The sequence below is a fragment of the Chroicocephalus ridibundus genome, chromosome 1 (assembly GCF_963924245.1).
Source record: "Chroicocephalus ridibundus chromosome 1, bChrRid1.1, whole genome shotgun sequence".
Classification (NCBI taxonomy): domain Eukaryota; kingdom Metazoa; phylum Chordata; class Aves; order Charadriiformes; family Laridae; genus Chroicocephalus; species Chroicocephalus ridibundus.
Window position 1 is genome coordinate 74,157,865 of NC_086284.1, and position 18,350 is coordinate 74,176,214.

General features: G+C 40.1%; 2 protein-coding genes across 3 annotated transcripts; one reads left to right on the forward strand and one right to left on the reverse strand.

Annotated features, from left to right (window-relative positions):
- Positions 1-4,104: 4,104 nt before the first annotated feature.
- UNC50 (unc-50 inner nuclear membrane RNA binding protein) lies at positions 4,105-9,066 on the reverse strand. 2 transcript variants are annotated; one of them, XM_063339772.1, is made up of 6 exons: positions 8,910-9,066; positions 8,115-8,398; positions 7,107-7,227; positions 5,198-5,337; positions 5,019-5,120; positions 4,105-4,479 (listed from the first exon to the last, which is right to left on the reverse strand). In XM_063339772.1, exons 2-6 carry the CDS (start codon positions 8,392-8,394, stop codon positions 4,343-4,345), a joined length of 780 nt encoding a protein of 259 aa, XP_063195842.1. In that variant the 5' UTR covers positions 8,395-8,398; positions 8,910-9,066; the 3' UTR covers positions 4,105-4,342. The 2 variants fall into 2 exon arrangements, with proteins under 2 accessions (XP_063195842.1, XP_063195851.1); XM_063339781.1 differs by lacking the exon at positions 8,910-9,066 and adding an exon at positions 8,517-8,870.
- Positions 9,067-9,120: 54 nt separating this feature from the next.
- LOC134517835 (cytochrome c oxidase assembly factor 5) lies at positions 9,121-12,851 on the forward strand. Its single transcript, XM_063339792.1, has 3 exons — positions 9,121-9,254; positions 10,103-10,186; positions 12,307-12,851. The coding sequence occupies exons 1-3, from the start codon at positions 9,153-9,155 to the stop codon at positions 12,346-12,348; spliced, it is 228 nt and encodes a 75-aa protein (XP_063195862.1). The 5' UTR covers positions 9,121-9,152; the 3' UTR covers positions 12,349-12,851.
- Positions 12,852-18,350: the final 5,499 nt, after the last annotated feature.

Sequence of the window (18,350 nt, forward strand, 5' to 3'; positions counted from 1 at the left end):
TGACACTGGAGGGGAGGCATCTACCCTGGCTTGGGGATTCTCAGCTGTGCTGTGAACTGACCTCCTGGAACGGACATCTCAAAAGCTCGCTTGGTTTTCTCTGCAGAAGCAAACTCTCTGTTATCCGCAGCATCTTTGTGGTCAATGCACAGATGTGCAAAACTTGCTGTGGGATCCCTGATCTAGAGCAGTGATCTTGAATTCCTGTCTCCAGCATGAAAGTTCAACTAATAGATTTGGCTTCTTTTTCATGACATGTAGGAGCAGAAGCCTAAACTTGACTCTCCAGCATTGCAAGCCTTCACCATTGGGATGTAGAGTCAGCCTGTCTTTTCTTCTGCCTTGTCGGAAAATGGTATTGTAGCTTTGACAGTTCAGCAATATTCACGTTTAAGAGCTTAACCACTTCTACAGGCCATAGTCATTTTGGTTCAGCTGTGTTGTCTGGGGACGCTGGGAAGCCAAGATTTGTACACAGAGAAAGACCTTCTGTTTAGGCTGACTGGTCTAAGTTGAAGAAAAGTAGAAAGCTACCAGACAGGCCACCTCTCATTTTTTCTATTTGCATCAGATAGCATAAATAAAATGTTACTTGGAAAGCTCGTCTTGCCCGTAGGGACTGTGGGCATAAGCTAAGCACTGGCCTCATAAACGGAGTTTATTCTTAGATTTAGGAAGGTGGGTGAATAGGCTCAGAATCCTGTGTGAGTCTAGCCTATTGTGGTGTCACAGCCCAGTTCGTTACATTATAATGCCATCAAATAATTGCCATGCAATGGCTTTTTATCACACGTTAGCTAGCAGAGGTCTAAGAAAGTATTCAGGTTTTCTCCTCTGCCGTGCTCCACTGTGAGTGAATGATGCGAGTAATTTAAACTGTAGCTATTTATTACAACTTAGATTGAAGAAATATGTTAGATGTTGGAGTTTCTTAATATAAGTAGGTTTGCTGACAGTGACTTTCATCTTTTTCCATGAGTTCAAAAGTTTACTGGTACCAGTTATTTAAGAAAGCTGTATGCTTATTCTCAAAGCATCACTGTTCCTGATGTTTCATAGTAGTTAAAATGAATCATTGCTAATATATCTAAATATATAGGGGCCTTACTGTGTTGGTTGTAGGACTCTGGTTAATGGTATATTTAGTTTCAAAAATGTTGAGATGAAATTTATCAAAGGCAACAAATTAACTAGTGCTTGGTAAAATATGTGAGGTTTTTTTTAATGAAGATTGTTGCATTTTTATTGCATTGTACTATCAGGAGTTGGAAATACCTTGGGCTGCTTTAACACTTTAGATATTCCTGAATTTATATACTCTTGAAATAAATGTGCCACATCAATACAAATTACATTTTGTAGATTCAGGTAAATTCAGACCTGGAGTAATCGGAGAGTACTGCAAATTTGCTTGGAAATTCTGCTGAGATACAGAAAAAGCAGCAGAAATATTTTCTATTTAATTATCTCTGCAGACAGCTATTTTGGGCTTTCTACCTTTCAAATTCCAATCCCCAGGTCAGGCCAAAGCGGTGCACGCCTCCGTCCTGGAATTATGGTGAAATAAGACTGCTTTGGCTGTGTGGCTCCACAGTCATTAGTTCAAGCACTGTTTATGACTGGGTATACTGCAGAGCTTGTGTCTTTTATACATCTCAGCTGTAAGTTACAGTATTACCACAAGAGTTCCTCTTGGCATCTTAAACCTATTACCTGATTTGGGGAGTTTTTTCCTACATGTATTTAATTCAAGTTATTTTTGTTGTGGCCTTAAAAATCCCCTGTAGGCCACTGAATCTTAATCAAATAATGGAAAGTGTTTCAAAATAAACTGCGTTATCCTATGATCCTATTAGCTCTTTCTGATGTTGTTAAAGCTTCAGAAAAGAGAACTTCTGTGAAACCAGAGGCATTACCAGAAACCTTCATTATCTGGGCAAATTATTTGTAACTTCTTATACTGGATGCCAGACAGACCGGCTGATACGAGCACTGGCTTTTCTGAGCTGATCAGGGCTCTGTGCCAAGGAAATACAAGACTGTCCGTATAATCTCGCTTTATTCATTGAGTGGGTAGTCCTACGGAAAACTTTTGTAAATAATGTGAACAGGATGTGATCCCAAATTAGCACTTTTTATTTTTTTTTAGAGTGTTTCTAAAGCACTGTGCATGGCTTTGCACTTTTGCAGGCATCTCAACCATTTATTTGGATTGATAGAAAATACTCCTAGAGATACATTTGGTTTTTTTCTTACCTGAAAGATGGCTTAGAAAAATTCAAACAGATAAACATATGATTTGTGGACCAATAAAAGACTGGACTCTTCTGTCATATCACTGCTTGCCCAGCTGTTTCAAAAGCAGTTTTTAAATACCTTGAGTCAGTTTAGAGCAAAGCAATTTATACTTTGCCCATGTGATACACAATTCCTTGAACGGGCTGGAGTGCCATTAGTCTTGGCAAAACTGAACAACTGTGTAAGATTTTTTCCTTCATTTTTTTCACAAGTATGTATTACCATTTCAGTAATCTCTTGTTTTTTTGTTGAAAATATTTGCTCCAATTGAAGTATTGTAGTAATTTGTAGTTTGCTTCCAACTTGGAAAATATTATTTTAGTTTTGTGGAGGGAAAAAAATAATTAAATCTCTTCAAACCTTGCTCCCCTGAAATAAATTAACCCTAGGTTCTGTATTTGTTCTTACTAGGAAGGATGTATTCTGAAAAAGTGAAAGCAAGTAATTGTAGTAGAAAGGGAAAAAAACCCTGTGTTTTTAAATCATCTTTACAATCACCAGCATGATGCTGAGGAGCTATTAAACAACTGGTGTTTTCAGACTAGCATTGATTGCTGATGTAAAAAACACACCCCACACAGACCTGATGAGTTAGGCTTTGAGAGCGTCACTTTTCTGACCTTAGTGGTCTCTTAGGGGTTTTGCTGATTTCTGCTCTGAGCAGCTAGAACTTAAAGTAGCTTAGTTTTAAGAATGGCAAAGCCTTCTTTCAAGAGGACAAACTTTGATATCTCTTAAAGGGAAGGTACACAGGCCCTGAGTCCTTCATTGATTTCAAGGGTATCGCACCACAGGGCACTAAATATGAAGTATTTTTACTGTTGAACTGAAGTGGGTGATCACTGGTGCTGGGATTCCTGCTTGGGAAAAGGTGTACAGTTGGGCTGCAGCTGCCTGCAGGACAGGAGCTTGTGCTGTTAGCCAGGGTGGGAGCAGGGATCCTTCGCCTCCCATGGATCAGCAGCTCAGTGCTTTCCTTGTTAAAAGGGGAACGTTGCTCAGTGTCTGCTGAGAGGGGAACATGATTCTCTTCAAGCCTTAACAGTGGCTGAAACACACAGTACTGTAAGATGCACTGCCAGCATATTTGGTATTTTAAGATATAGTTTTTCCTTAGAGATCAAATTCTAGTATTGAAATATTAAGTCTTACTGTAAGCAGTTTACTCTTGCATTGTTTTGGAAACTGAATCCTAGTGCTCATGTTTCATACTGAACACTCTGCTTTGGAAAGCTGTCATCTTCATTTTCCAGAAGGTATTGTTTGTGACCATCAGTTTATACTCTTGCCTTGTGGACTTCGCAGCTGCAGGCATTGCCACCAGCCCACCCTTATAGCCAAACTTAAACTTGTACTTTCCTTCCATGTTCATCAACCTGCCACTCATAGCAGTGGATGTAATAATACCCACTGGACTTGTAGAGATTGGGTTTCAAAACTTGCTGCTATATTGGAAACCTGATATGGGTCATGTTAATTGTGCCTTTCATCACTGTTTCTTCTGTGTGCCAGAGTTGTCCATGTATATTTGAAGTAGTCATTTAAATAAATCTGTTCTCAAGTTCTTTCATAAAAGGAGGGGACAGTTCTGTATCTAGAGACAGTTGTTGCTTTACCATTGCAACACAATAACGATCCCTACTTTCACACAGTCCCAGGGCAAGGTATTCCAGTATTATTCTTAAATAAAACTGCTTCTCAGTGCCACTTAAAACCCTTATAATGTAGAGCTTATGCCAGTATGTGCGAAATACTGCAGTAAGAGTTATGCTAAATAGACTTGTTGCAGTTAAATTTAAGCTACAGAGATGTTCAAGTAACTTGTTTTTAGGAATGTACTGCAAAAGTATTTGAACAGAATTGCTAACATGTTTACTGTTGTAAATATTTTAATAAAAAAAAAGGACACTTCAAACTTTTTTACACAGTTATCTACAATAAAGAAAAATTTACAACCATTTACAAAGTGTTCTTAACTTTTTCTTTACTGCCAAGACAGCTAAGATAAAAACAAAATAAACATTACATACATGAAGTCCTGGTTTTATTTCACTCTGTATTTATAAAAGGAACAAAGCATCTTGGTGAAGTTCCATCCACATGCTAATGAGATCAAATAGAGCATGATGAGAAGTGCGAACGGATACAAAAGAATAGCTGTGTTCTTCAAAAAGGGCAACGCTGAAACAGAAGCAACAATGAAGCAAGTATAAAGTAGTACTCCTTCAAAAATGGTGCTTCGTTTAGAATAGCAAAAAAGCCTGTACAGCTCTGCCAGCCTTGGTCACCTCTGCCCTACTACTCCTGCCATTAACACAGACGAAAGAGTACTTGAGTTAACTGGTATAGGTAATGCCCTGGGGAAACTGTTTCACCTAAAACTACAGCATTAAACTCGCAACAGAATTTTTATCCCGTGCAGACATTTTGGCCTAGATTTACAGAGGAATAAGAAAAACAAGTTGTGGTGCTACAGGTCTAGTACAAGAAGGGAACTGGGTATGGCGAACAACATAAATTCCTTGGTTGAGATGTCCACCCAGCTGGAAACATGGATTGGTAAGTTTCTATCAAACTTCTTTTACCATGAAGAAAGAATTACTTCAACACCCAGCTGAGCCTCTGCTTTACAGATTAACAGACTAAGATCAAATTAATAGACTGAAGTCACACTCTTGTTTTTTGGTCAAACGAATAGAAAAGAAGTTGCTGTTACTTACCACTGTATCCTAGGAATGTCACATAGATATAATAACCGATTGCAATCAGCCATAATGTATTCCCAACAAAATACCCAATGACAGAATCAGATATGATGACATCTGAAAGAGACAACTGCTCTCAGCTGTTTTGATAAGAGCATGATTTTGAAGCAGAGAACACAAAATATGCTACTTACAGTTGATGAAAAACAGCTGGATAAAATGCAAAATGACTAGAAGTGGATAGAAAGCGTTCAGATGAACATCAAAGGCATATCCCCACTCCACATCATAGTCTCTGTTCTGCTGCTTCACCAAGTACTTATTAGAAATGAACCTACATGAAAAGGTATTTGAGAATGTTGTTAATGTGAATCTATAAAGCTGACTGACAAAATGTTGGTTTGAGACAGTAACCCATATGTGGTCCTAACTCTATCCCGACAAAGTATCTGGGAGAAAAATATCCAAGAATTATGCAGACCAGGCTATCGTTAAAACATTTCTGTTAAAACTATTATTACATTCCTTGCATTCGCCGGGCAGCTGAAATACACTGCTGGTAATGCAGAAACATAACTTTTTTAAAACAGATCGGTGCTACAATTTGTCAATGCAGTTACAAATTCTCAGACAGCGTGCCACTTTTGTTTGTACACACAGGGAGGTGACTTCAGACAAGTGCTTGCACATGCTCAGCACACCTCACACAGAACTGGTGCACTGCAAGGACAGGAGGAGGGCAGGCCAGCGCTCTTAAGATGAGCCCGTTCTTCTCATTGAAAAGAAGCGCTACCAGAATGCGCAGCGCTTGGTGTTACAGACTGCAGAACAAGCCTTGAGACTTTGTGAACTTTGGCTGAAGTTCTGCTGGCATCAGAAAATTATTCCCCTTTAGAAGAGGAACAAGAAGTCAATATATGCTCAGAACTAAGAAGTTAAGAGACCAGAGCTTTCTTGGTAGCTTCCCCTGACCTACTATTTGTGCCAAGGGCAGGGTCAGAAAGAGGCAGAGCCTGGGTGCAAGGTGAAACAAGGCAAGAAGGGGTTTAAACTCATTAGGAATCAGGGAAGCTTTTGAAAAAAAGATGAGCCTGCACTGGAACAAGGGACTGGAACCAAACTGGAGCCAGGCGACTGGCATTTAGGCCTGCGGGAAGCTGCTGACTAAAGGACAGAGGGAAACCAACAGTCGCTCAAGTCTTTCTGGTTCAGGAGACTGCATCCAGAGTCACAAATTGCTGGAAGATGGGGAGAAGCATTACTATATGCTCTTCCCCAAGCAATTTATAGGTTGCTGCCCCAGACAGGAGCAAGTCAGATGGACCCTTCAGCTACAGTTCTTTTGTAGATGACAGATCAAGATGTCAGCTTGATTATTAAGAACTCTTCTAAGTGCCCTTGCTTCCTTAAGTTCTTGGTAAAATAAAAATTCTTCTTTTGGTGCCCTCTCCTTGCCACAGTGCAGAAACTGTGACTTCCTGTTGTTTCATGGTTCCCTTGCTGATGCAGGACACATCTGTAATGTGCTGAGGCCTGGCTTATATATAAAGTGACTCAGTGCTGCCTCTCCCCTTCCTTAAGTCCCTGGACATTACAGGACAAAACTGTCAGTGACTACCACCAAAGCAACAAAGGCAACATGCATGAAATGGAACAGACATTGCTTGTAGTGGAAATAGCTACAATCTTCAGCAAGAAGCATGGGCCAATTGTATATTGCCCTACTTACTTAAACATCATCATCCTCAGCCTTATTTTACTTAAGCTATTCTACCAAAATAAGGAATTAATTTATTTATTTTTAATCACCACGTTTTTTATTTGACATTATTGCTGAAGATTAACCAGCTCAAGAAGAAAGAAAACAAGCTGAAATGGTCATCATAGTACAAACTTTTTGAACATTCATCTTCTGCAGGAAATAAATAGTAAAGAAAAAGCAAAGCAACATTTTGAAACAATTCCCGCAACGGCACAAAACCTGTAGTCAATACATACTTTATAGTTTTGCCCCAAACAGAGAACAAAGCATCTTGCAAACAGCAGAGAACTATCCATGTCCAAACAGCAACACTGAGCTCAGTTTCAGACATCACTACTTACCACATCAGAGTAGCAATCAGGAGACCGACGCCTACGCAGTCTATGAATACAACCCAAAGTAGCAGCTTTATTGTTTCAAAAAAACCCATGTCCAGCACAAATCCAAATCCTACAGTAGACACTGGAGGGAGAAAAAGATTATTAAAGTTAACCATGGAAAAGAAACCAATGTGTTTTGTTCAGTATACCATTACAAAATCTCGAGTTTCCTTATTATTTTTCCTCCATGAAATTTTCAGTCCAACAGCTCTTTTTTTCCCCATCAAACACTAGGTATAATGCAATTTATTTATAATATAATCCCTTTCACAGATTGGAGGACACTCATCTGTACTTGGGCTTAATGATAAAATACCAAATGATATTGCTCCACCTAAACTATTTTTTAAAAATTCACACAATGCTAATGTTTTATAAAAGCTCCTTGTTAACCCAGACCATGTGTGTGGTGATACATATTTTTGTTTCAGCATTAACAGTTTTGATATTACTATCATCAATGTGCTACATTAAAGACGACTAGGGTAATGTTTCTTACTGTGTCTTCAATTCGATCTAAAAATAGGAGACACTTTGTTTATAGTTTAATTCTGCAACATACGGAATCTCACTAGGGCCTTTATCATAAAACCAGTATTTTTTGGTTTAACTGTAACACTCAGATAAACCAAATGTTCAGTATTTTTTTGCTAAATCATTACTGTGTGGCATGGGGTTTTATTACTGTCTGTAAAACTACAAGGAACCACATAGTTTGAAACTGAATACAAAATGAATTGCAATAGAGAGATTACTTCAGGACTATGTAGTATTAGTTATGCCTTCTCTGTTTTCTAATTCTCACCTTAACTTCCAAAAGGTTAGGCCGTTTTCCTGTATTCTACCTTGATTAACAGATAATCCATATAGATTGGTTGTGTTTGTGTGTGCGTGATTAGAAGGACCATGAATGTTCATCCCTAAACCTTCCTTCCTTCTCTTTTACGCTGTCTATTCCCCAGCACTCACCGCAGAGCCAGATACTGAGAAGCACTAAGAAAGCAGGATCATCTCTCGCCCATTGGTCCTTCGTCTGTTTTCTGTAGTGAAAGTTCCTATAAACCCTCTGTGGTGAAGTAAACAGGTAAAGCATCTGCCAAAGAGCAAACTCAAAGTCCATCTGTCGGAAGTGGAAGAGCCTCCGCAGGTACTTGTAGCGTTTTGCCCCAGCTGTGTGCCTCGCAGCATCTCTGGGGCTCAGCGCACCGTTGCCCTGGCTCCGGGAATTAACTGAAGTGGTCGGCAGCATTTTGCTAAAGGAGGAATTGCAAGAGATGCCTTTGGTTTTGCATGTAATGAGGAATAAAATCATGCAACGCAGGCCACACCTGCAATAGCAAAGTTACAAAAACTATAAACCATGATACTTACAGGCGAGTCCACCATGGCCCGGCAGTCACTTTGCTGACCGCTGGAGGGACGGCAAGTGGGGAACCCGGAGGAGACAACTCTACTGCCCGTCGGGCAGCCCCAGGCCCGCGGCTCCATCTCCTCAGGGACCCTCCCGGCACCCCGCCTCCAAAAGCGCTTCGAGGCGTTAACGGCCGACGAGCTTCGCGGGAGGCGAAAGGCCAGAGCAGGCAGCCCGGTGGCAGGGGAGGGATTACCGGCCTCCCCCCCTTCACCGCCGACACCGCCCTCACTCCACAAACAGCCGCCGCCCCCTCAGCGAGACCCGCGCCTCAGCGGGAAGCGCCGAACGCCGCCCTTCCCACCCTCCCTCAACGGTCGTCGCCCTACCAACGGCTAGGCTCGCGCCCTCACCTGCTGTCCCGGCCCGCGGCGCGACCCCCGCCTCGCCCGGGCCCGGCACTGCCGCCACCCCCGCCCGCAGCCTTCCGGCAACGTCCGCGGCGCAGGCGCTCGGGTTTCCTTCCTGGAGCCGCCCCACTTCCTTCCTCTCCCCGCCGGAAGCGGCGGTAGGGCTCGGGGCGCCAAGATGGCGGCAGCCGCGGGTGGTGGTGTCTGGGTAGGCCGCAGCGAGGTGTAAGAGGCGGCCTCGCCGCTATGCCCAAGTACTACGAGGATAAGGAGGAGGACGGGCGGGCCTGTGGGGGGGTGAGGGAGGACCTGCGGCAGTGCCTGCTGGAGAGCCCCTGCGTCCTGCAGGTGAGCGCTGCCGCCTTCCTGGGAGAGTCCTGTGGACCTCGCCCCACCCCCGGGTCAAACCCTGAGGGAACCGAGGCCCGCTCCCCGGTCTCGGCGGGCTAGGCGAACGGGAAACCGCTGCTCGAGGCGGCCCCTGCCATACCCGCGGCCCTTCCCGGTGTTTGGGGGCGTCTTCTGTCGGGGGAGAGCCGCTGTTCGGGCCGGGGGGCCGGGGTGTGGCTCTGGGCGGGGAGCGGCGGCCTCCCGCTGGCTTGAATCGGCCCTCGGGGGAGAGAAGCTGGTATTTCATCCCCTTCAAGCCTGTTAATTAGTGTTTTAAGTGGCTGAGGCAGCTGGGGTTGTTTAGCCTGGAGAAAAGGAGGCTGAGGGGAGACCTTATCGCTCTCTACAACTACCTGAAAGGAGGCTGTAGCCAGGTGGGGGTCGGTCTCTTCTCCCAAGTAACAGGAGATAGGACAAGAGGAAACGGCCTCAAGTTGTGCCAGGGGAGGTTTAGACTGGGTAGTAGGAAAAATTTCTTCACTGAAAGGGTTATCAAACATTAGAACAAGCTTCCCGGGGAAGTGGTGGAATTGTCATCCCTGGAGTTTTTTCAAAGACGTGTAGATGTGGTGCTTAGAGACATGGTTTAGTGATGGTTTTTGTCAGAATTGGGCTGATGGTTGGACTAGATGATCTGAAGGGTCCCTTCCAACCTAGACAATTCTATGACTCTATGATTGTAAGAAAGCGTAAGTCAGCATACTATAGCAAAATCCCAAGTAAATCTGGTCTGAAGTATTTTGATGTCTCTATGACAAGCTGCAGAAATCCATTAGGTTTTTGATGCTTTATTTTTCATCTAACAGGAAAACAAAAGCCCTAAGCAATGCTTGAAGGAAGGACACTGTAGGAGTTTGCAAATGACATTTTTTGCATGCAAAAGATCGATGGTAAGTGTTTGTGGTGTGTTTTCTGCTAACAGCCTGGCCTTTTCCCTGTTTTCAGAAGAAAACCACTTTTAATTCAGTAAAACTCATGTCATTAAGCAGAACAGGTCTTGCCTTTGAATTCCATTTAAAATGTGGATGTTGTACACTGTTCTAGTGAAGAAAAAGTCCTAGAGTGTGAACAAGACGGAAAAAAGCATATTTAAATTGAATTAAGCTTAGTATGTGACAGATAAATGAGTAGGTACTTTTACCTTTTTTTTTTTTTTTTTTTTGCTAAAGCTTTGGTTTAAACAATATTAGTAGATCAGGTAGTTGTAGGATACTGGCAAGCTAATTTTTGTCTATCAACAAAGACCATTTAGGTGAAAAGTGGTACTGAGAAGCCAGTTGTAAAAATGTAAAAATGTAGTTAGATGAAGTTTCCCCAATTTTGATGAGTTCCTTGTTTAGAAACATCTTGCTTGTGTTTCCATAACACTTAAAAATATTTAAGATGTGGCAAAGATGGTATCAAAACTTTCTAAGCATGAATAGTGCAGGGCTCGTTTTTATTTTTAGCCAATGTGATACACAATGAAGAACATACAGCTGAAACGACCTAAATTTTTTCTTCCGTTCTGTATTTTTGCTTAAGTCGTAGCAGCTTTTTATACCTCTCCTATACAAACTATTAATCCATAAAGTGGCAAATGATCATTTCTGGGGACAGGAAAAAATACTGTCTATTTAATGCTTGAAATACCTTTTTGATGTTGCAGTAGCAATATATGTTTCTCCAGATGATGGGCCTGTATTTCTGTCTGTAGGTTGTTAGGTTCATGAAGGTTGTTAGGTTCATGAACTAAGGTTCATGCAGGAAGAGGCCTGGCTCTTGTATGATTCTATTTAACTGCTCCAAATTCTAAAGATGAAGAATGACCTTTTTTTTTTTTTTTTGTCGTGTTAACTCTAAATTTCAATAATCGCCTTCTGCCAAATTTGCTACTTAGTATAAAGGTGAGGCTTAAAGAGTATTTAAAAACAAGTTAGACACTAAATGCAGATATAACTTACAATATGCTAAAATCATTAGGGATTTTACCTCGATGCTACTTTCTTTCAGAGGAATAAACGTTAGCACGCTTCAGATATTAAAGTCGGAGCAAGGTTTAAAGTGGAAGCTGCTTGGTTATTGTATAAGCTGTGCCATCTTGCAGTTTAGCTCTTTACAAATTCTGCTGCAGTTCTGAATCCTGAAAGAGGGTTAATTAGTGGTGGTAAAAGATATCTTCTCAATCTAATATCTGAATATGGCTGAATTGCAATCTGTAACTGCCATCTTCAAGACTGACTAAATTCAGAAGAATTCTCCCAAGATCAAAGTATGTTTTTCTGCTGCACTGGGAAAGAACTTGCAATTTAACTTCAGTAAGTGCTGTACCGTAGCTATAATTTCAGCTTTAGTGCCATTTTTTGCCTTCCATTAATTGCTTTTTTGTAACTGCCGAGAAGAAACTTTAAGATTTTACAAGCTGTATATTGTGTCAGTGTTTACTGATTTTTTTTTTTCAGACACTTGTTGTATTTGAATTATCCCTGTCCTCACTGACATTTGCAGTGACTCCCACTTCAACCCAATCTGAATTTTCCTCCTTCGGCTTGTCAGTTAAGTTTGGAAAAACAGATCTAAGCAGATTTACACTACTGTGTTTTTATGTGTTCCTTGCCATACCACTATGCTGTTCTGTCATTTGTGTTGCTAGCTGTTTATTTCAGAATGCACAGGACGCTTATCACATAATTTTAATTTTGTGTGAGATTTAAGATAATACAATGTCTGTTTCCTTAGAAGAACTATATGACTTGGTTACATACAGTAGAGCAGGTTGCACTGGATGCGTTCGTGTGCAACCTGCTGTAGGTGACCCTGCTCTGGCAGGGGGGTTGGACTAGATGATCTCCAGAGGTCCATTCCAGCCCTGTGATTCTGTGATTCTATGACATCACTGATTTTCTTTACAGTGACTTCTGCTTTGTTCTGTGTTTTCTTCTGATGTTACGAAGTGCCAAGATAGCACAAGCACTCTAAAGTATTTCTTTTGCAAAATTTATGGTTTTAATATGTTGACTTCAATTTTCAGTTGGATACCAGGGCAAGATTCAGAGGAAGGAAGGGATACTGAAGTCCTCATGAAGAGACCCAGCCATGGGAAGTCAGGGTTCATCAGCACTTTAAGCAAAACAGAGAATAAAGTAAGATGCTTGTGTCTGCTGCATCCTTTTCATGCAGTATTTTCGTGGAAGATGTCTGCTCCTGAGTATTCCGATAGATTGAGCTGGATGTGCATTTAAATGTTAAAAAGAAGGCAAGCATAAAACTGCAAGTTCTGGCCAAAATGGATACTTGTCACACACTTGAAATAAAAGATGTAAAATTCAGAAAAAGCTTCCAAAGTTATCATTCTGTTTTGAAATGAAGTTGTCTTTTGTGGTTTTACTGCTTCTGATCATGTTTTACTATTACAAAAAGTACAAGATATGGAGCTGTGTTCACTCAGCTGGTATCGCAGAGGATACCTCAGGATAGAGCTGTTTTCAGAGATGACAAGTTGATCGAGGTTGTGAAATGTATGTGCAAGCTGCTTCCTCCCCAATATGTTCATTACTCAATAAACCTGCACTAATAGGTAGGAGTGGCGATGTTTTTGCACTGCCATGTAAACAAGGATGGCATCTCTTTCCTCTTGCTACAAATTCCTTTTAATATGATGACTGATGTACATGGTTATTGGCACAATTTAGTCTTGTTGAACAACCAGATTAAAATTTGGTTACTCTAAATTAAAGCGTGTCTGATTTATCTTTCAGTCTTCTCATTGTATTGTCGCAAGTACAAGGGAACTGTAGCATTATTCTAGTCAATGACTTCAAAGCTGTATGCCAAGATGTAGCTAATTATATATCTTTGAATGAGGGAAGAGAGGGTTCCTCAGGCCAACAGTTGAGGAGACCATGGCTGCTGTTACTGTGTTCTAGAAGTATTTACAACAGTATTTAAGTTCCTCTGAGATGACCGTGGATGATCTTTCTGCATTATTTTCCCAGCAAGTGTATAAATATAATCTAAACATACGTACAAATGAGGAATGATGATCTGCCTTTTGAAGCCTTTAAGAAATAAATGGTAGTGTAACTCTTACATACGGAAATTCAAGTAACTTCAGACAAGCTTATTAGAAACAAGATTAGGAAATAGTGAGAGGGGAGAGTCATAGTAACTGCTTTTCTTGGCTAACGCTTATAGCCACGTGGCTGATTTACATTTAGTCTGAACAGATGCATGCAACACTTACTGTTGGTAAAATTGATGACTTCAGTGACTGAGTGCATGTTGATTATTTAATTCTGTCTGTCTTAAGCAGCTGCTCTGTGACCAGTTGAAGTATGTTTATATTCCTTGTATGTGTAGGATTTTATTTTTGCAATCATAAATCAACACCGATTTCACATTTTCACGTTCTGTTGATCGTGTGAAAGCTAGTTCATCTGTTCAAGTGCTGTAAATATCCTTTGTTTTCCACAGCCTAGTTACCATATTATGTCTTTACGTGTAACAAAATGATAAATTGATGTAACGTCTATAAGAGTATTCTTTACTTAGCACTCTAATTGCAAAGTAATACTCACGGGGCTTCTCCATGGGGAAAAAAAAATTTAAAAAGGGAGTAAAAATAAATTTGAAGCCACTTGTCAGTGAGAGAGAAGAGTGGGAACGGTATGTGGATTTGGTTGTCAAGGTCTCTCCCATGGTCTGCCCTGCCGCAGGGGACTGTAGGCTTGATGACACAGGTGATCTGTTCCCTTCTCAGCCGTAATCACTAAGCCTCACCTAATGGTGCTGCAGGAACTGCTTTTGGAAAGGAGCAGACAGATGACAGATCATAGACAGATAACCAGTTAAAACTATTTTTAGTAACTGGCTTGATCCAGTGGAGATCAAGTGTTAAAATTAAATGCAGTGTTTGCTATTGGATATCCAAGGTTTTAATAATTAATTTAATAAAATACCTGTATTACTTGATCTGATAGAATTTTAGTGTCAAAAATTCCTAGTGGTTCACTAAGCTATCTAGGACAGTATAAAAATACATATATAATATGTATCAAAATACTGACTTGCTCGAGAAACTATCATTGTTCAATTCCAGTATTGCATAACATAATACTCAGTCTAAAAAGGATTTATTATATAATTGCCTTGGGACTTTGAGCATTGTCCTACTTGAGAGCCACTGATGTTTCTTGTGTGAAAAATAATTTGTTTCATTAATAGAAAGCCCTAAGCACTATAAACTTGTGTATATGATGTCAGCTTTTTTCCTAATATACAAAATGTTTTTATTTGAATATATTGGTATTTTTAAGTCTCATGCCTGGTGCTACACCACTGGATTTTATTAAAAAATACGTATTTCTAGTCTATGGTAGATTTTGCAAGACTGAACATGTAATGTATTTGAATCTGTGAATATTCAAATATTCCTGAGGCCTGCTGAGGCCAAAAATGAAATGGCACCAAAAGGCTTTTACTGTTTTTAGAATCACAAATATATGCAGTGTTAATAATTTGTATTGAATAAGTACAGGACACAATTTGCAAAAACCTTTCACTGCTGCTCTAATTTCTCCCATTTGTTTTACATGGTGGCAGAGTCAAAGGGTGCTGAATGCTGTCGAGATTCAGGTCGCAGACTGTGGCTCCATCAGTGTTAGGACCTGTCTGTGTTACTACATCTAGTTTCTCCAATTAACGTGTTCTCTCTGTGGTCCAATCCTGCAAGCATGTTTGTATTTACATAGCTGTGAACACATACTGCAGAACGACTCACATGTTTATTATGATTAAAATAGGCCATGGTCATTTACTCTGGTTTGAAAATTCTTTAGGTCATTAACTCTGTTCTTTCAAGTTAGGATGAAGTGCTAGGCATATTGTTTAAGCAGAATCTGTTTAATGAAGGCCGTTGTGTACATGTATTGAAAAATGAGAGAAAGGGGTTGGTGTTTAACAAGTATGCCTGCACTTATTGTTTAAGTTATGCCTCTTAAATGGAAAGACAAGCATCTTTAAAAAAAGAGAGGAAAAAACCCAAAACACTTCTGAAAGCTTTTTGCTTCCAGAATGTGTGCATTTGTATTACAAAGAGCGTCATTATTTGCTGTTTGGCATAAGAAATTGGTTGTGTATTCTCTCTTCACTTTCAAGTTTCTGGGGAGTAGCAGGTTGGATGATATGCTTCTTTTCAAAGCAAACTTTTAAAATAATATTATTATTTCAGTGGAAGCCTAGAACAAAGTAGACTGACACCTACTCATAAGAAGTGCACTAAGTGAAATCATCTTCTAAAAATGCAACCACAGAATGTAGGTGGTAAGCAGTGTCTGTTGTTTAAGCCTTTGGTTGGAAAACTTGGAAATACAGAACTGTAGCAGCTTTGTTGACATGATGAATTTCACAAGTACTCGTGCTGCCTTAGCACTTGATATCTGGTCATTTAGAGTATGTGTATTTATTCTAAATGTATCTCATTGTCTAAAGCTGAAGAGCACGACAGAGTTTAATTTCTATTGTAAAGTGTAACTGACAGAATAATAACCAGAAACCCTAAGATCCTTTCTCCTTTTTCTTTTCCTGAATGTGCATGCTGAATTGTTTGTCTCTGGTATGGTTTTGCTGGGGATATCTTCAGAAGATTATTAACCAGTTATTGCTGGAAAGAGTACATTACATGATGACTTGATTGACTGGCTGTAGGAAGAAAATTCTGTAAACATAGAGAGCAGCTTCCTGAAGTGGACTATGTTTTGTTTTCAGAATTTACAGTAGGTTGATTAATAATGTCTGTAAACATTGAAAGAAGAAGCAGCAACAAGATTAGCATTTTAATAGCTGCTTAGTGATATCTGTAGCAGGTGATGTATTTCAGATAATAACGTGGTTTAGTAGATAAACATTAAAATTATTTTTACATATCAAGCTGATATTTGTTTGTCCTGATGAAAGCTTTCATGTGCCAGCCATATTCTTTCTTTGCATATAGGTACTAATGAGCTGCAGTGAAATGGAAATGTATCGTTTCTTAAAGATTCTTAGTATCAGAGGAAATGATACAAATGAATCTCTGACTTACAACAAGATATTCAGAACTATTTTTACAATATTGCTACTATTACTTTAAAAGGAGCTAGGTAAAAAATGGTGAGTATAGAAATTGGTTTGTAATTCATAAGTTCCAATGATAAAACGTGCTATTGTAAAATTGTATTGTGTTGTCCTTCATTATCATGAAGGATGAGGAATATAGAATTTTTCTATCAATTTATGGTAGGAATTTTTAAAGGCTTTTTTGGTGGGGGAAGTTTTGAGGTCTTTGGATACTGGGGAAGATGAGGGTAGACAGAAACTGATTATCAGTATTCTAAAATTTTGCATTGCTCAATGTAAAGACAGAGACTATGTGAGCCCTTTATCAGCTGAGACTGGACATCCAGTGAAGTGTCCCTGTCTTCCTGCTTTATATTGGCAATTAAGGTAAGAGAGTTTAACACCCTTCATTTAGTCTGACCTCCTGTGAAGGTTAAGTTTTTATGCTAGAGAAAGTTTTTCAGTCTGCTCTTTTTCAGTCTGCTCTTTTCCCAGTGTTCAATGTTCAGCTTTGTATTCTTTTCCTGGATGTATAACCTGAGATTTGATTATAAAAATAAAAAAATAAAAATCTGAGCACTATGCTTTTTCAGCTGTTCCAGAAATCTTAGGTGATGGCCCAGTTCTTTTGTTTCCCATAGTGCCAGCTTTTGTGTTGTCTACAAGTATAATCAGCAGTGAATTTCTATATGCTTCCACATCTCTGAGGAAAATGTTGAGTAATCTTAAACCTGGTAATGGTCCCAGGGCAGCTTTCCAAGTACCTCTGCTCAAATACAACTCCCCTCTGACAATTAGTTTTTGAGGTTTGTTAGTTAGATTTTCTTAATCAAACAAATCTGTGATCTTACCAAAAAATGAGGAAAGTGAAAGACCTGCCTACCCTATCTGCTCCTATCCCATCAGGTTTTCTCTTTTTTTTTTTTTTCTTTTTTTTCCTGGATGACTCAGACTGCTCTGCCTATAAGTGACCTGGTTGTTCTCTGTGTCCCTCCTCAGTGCTGGTGCAACACAAGCGCCCTTCTGGTCTGTTGGGGTTTAGTGCTATTTCGATTTACTGATGCTAAGTGACACGGTTCAACCAGGATCTCAGGTGGGGAGTTGTCCAAGCCTACTGGTTTTAAAAGGTCATATTATGGTTGGTGACTAAAATTATCATCAGCTAGAAATAAACTGCAGTGTTCTGTGTTTCTTAGCCCTGTTGAACTCTGTACTTAAATTGAAGGGTGCTTAGTGACAGTGTCTACTTGCTTTCTAGCCTGTTCTGGCCAAGTATATTTAATATTTTTATGAGAGGGTGGCTTTAAACTTGCATGATATGCAGACCAACTCCAATTTTCAGTCTTCCTTTTGTTTGAAAACATGGCATGGTACATTAGCTTTGTGCCAAACTATGACCAAAGACAAATGTTAAAAATCACGTCTGACTATTGAAAACTCTCCTCTGTAAATTCTGTCCGATTATTTCTTTTTTAAACAGAAATACTTGGATCAGTCCTGTTACACAGCTAAAAATGGAATTTCACCACTGACAGGTGGAAAGAAAAATGAGAAATTCAGGCTGTACCAGTTGGCTTCTCCATCCAAATTCAGATCAAATTGAAGACTTGAGCTGGCAACTTCCAGCACCAGCGAACTGCAACAGGCAAATTAAAATTCTTACACTAGAGTGGTGTTGGGACTGACTCAACTGGTAGTTGGCAGCAGTCCTCTGCAGATCATACGCAGTTGGCTGGAGGCATCCAGACAAGTGTGTCTGTGCGTGTCTTACTAATTCCCCCCTTCAGCATCTTCCCTGCGTGCAGGAGCCCCTCGCAAACCTCCTGGGAATTCCCAGGGGGGGCTTGCAAGTAACCTGTCTGTTCCTTGGCATTTGTGCACCCTGTAAAAATAATAGAATGAGCCAGAGCTGGCCTGGGACCTCTTCTTGCATTCTTTCGAATTACACTTAATGCTGCTTGGTTAAAGTTAAGCTAAAGT

Bases quoted from the DNA above. Each gene is read 5' to 3' on its own strand.
- UNC50 (XM_063339772.1), bottom strand. From the start codon at position 8,394: ATGCTGCCGACCACTTCAGTTAATTCCCGGAGCCAGGGCAACGGTGCG. The intron at 7,228-8,114 runs GTGAGTGCTGGG...TTCTCCCTCCAG, and splicing joins TCTCAGTATCTGGCTCTGCG to TGTCTACTGTAGGATTTGGA. The intron at 5,338-7,106 runs GTAAGTAGTGAT...CTTTTCATGTAG, and splicing joins CTGATTGCTACTCTGATGTG to GTTCATTTCTAATAAGTACT.
- LOC134517835 (XM_063339792.1), top strand. From the start codon at position 9,153: ATGCCCAAGTACTACGAGGATAAGGAGGAGGACGGGCGGGCCTGTGGG. The intron at 9,255-10,102 runs GTGAGCGCTGCC...TTCATCTAACAG, and splicing joins AGAGCCCCTGCGTCCTGCAG to GAAAACAAAAGCCCTAAGCA. The intron at 10,187-12,306 runs GTAAGTGTTTGT...TTCAATTTTCAG, and splicing joins TTGCATGCAAAAGATCGATG to TTGGATACCAGGGCAAGATT.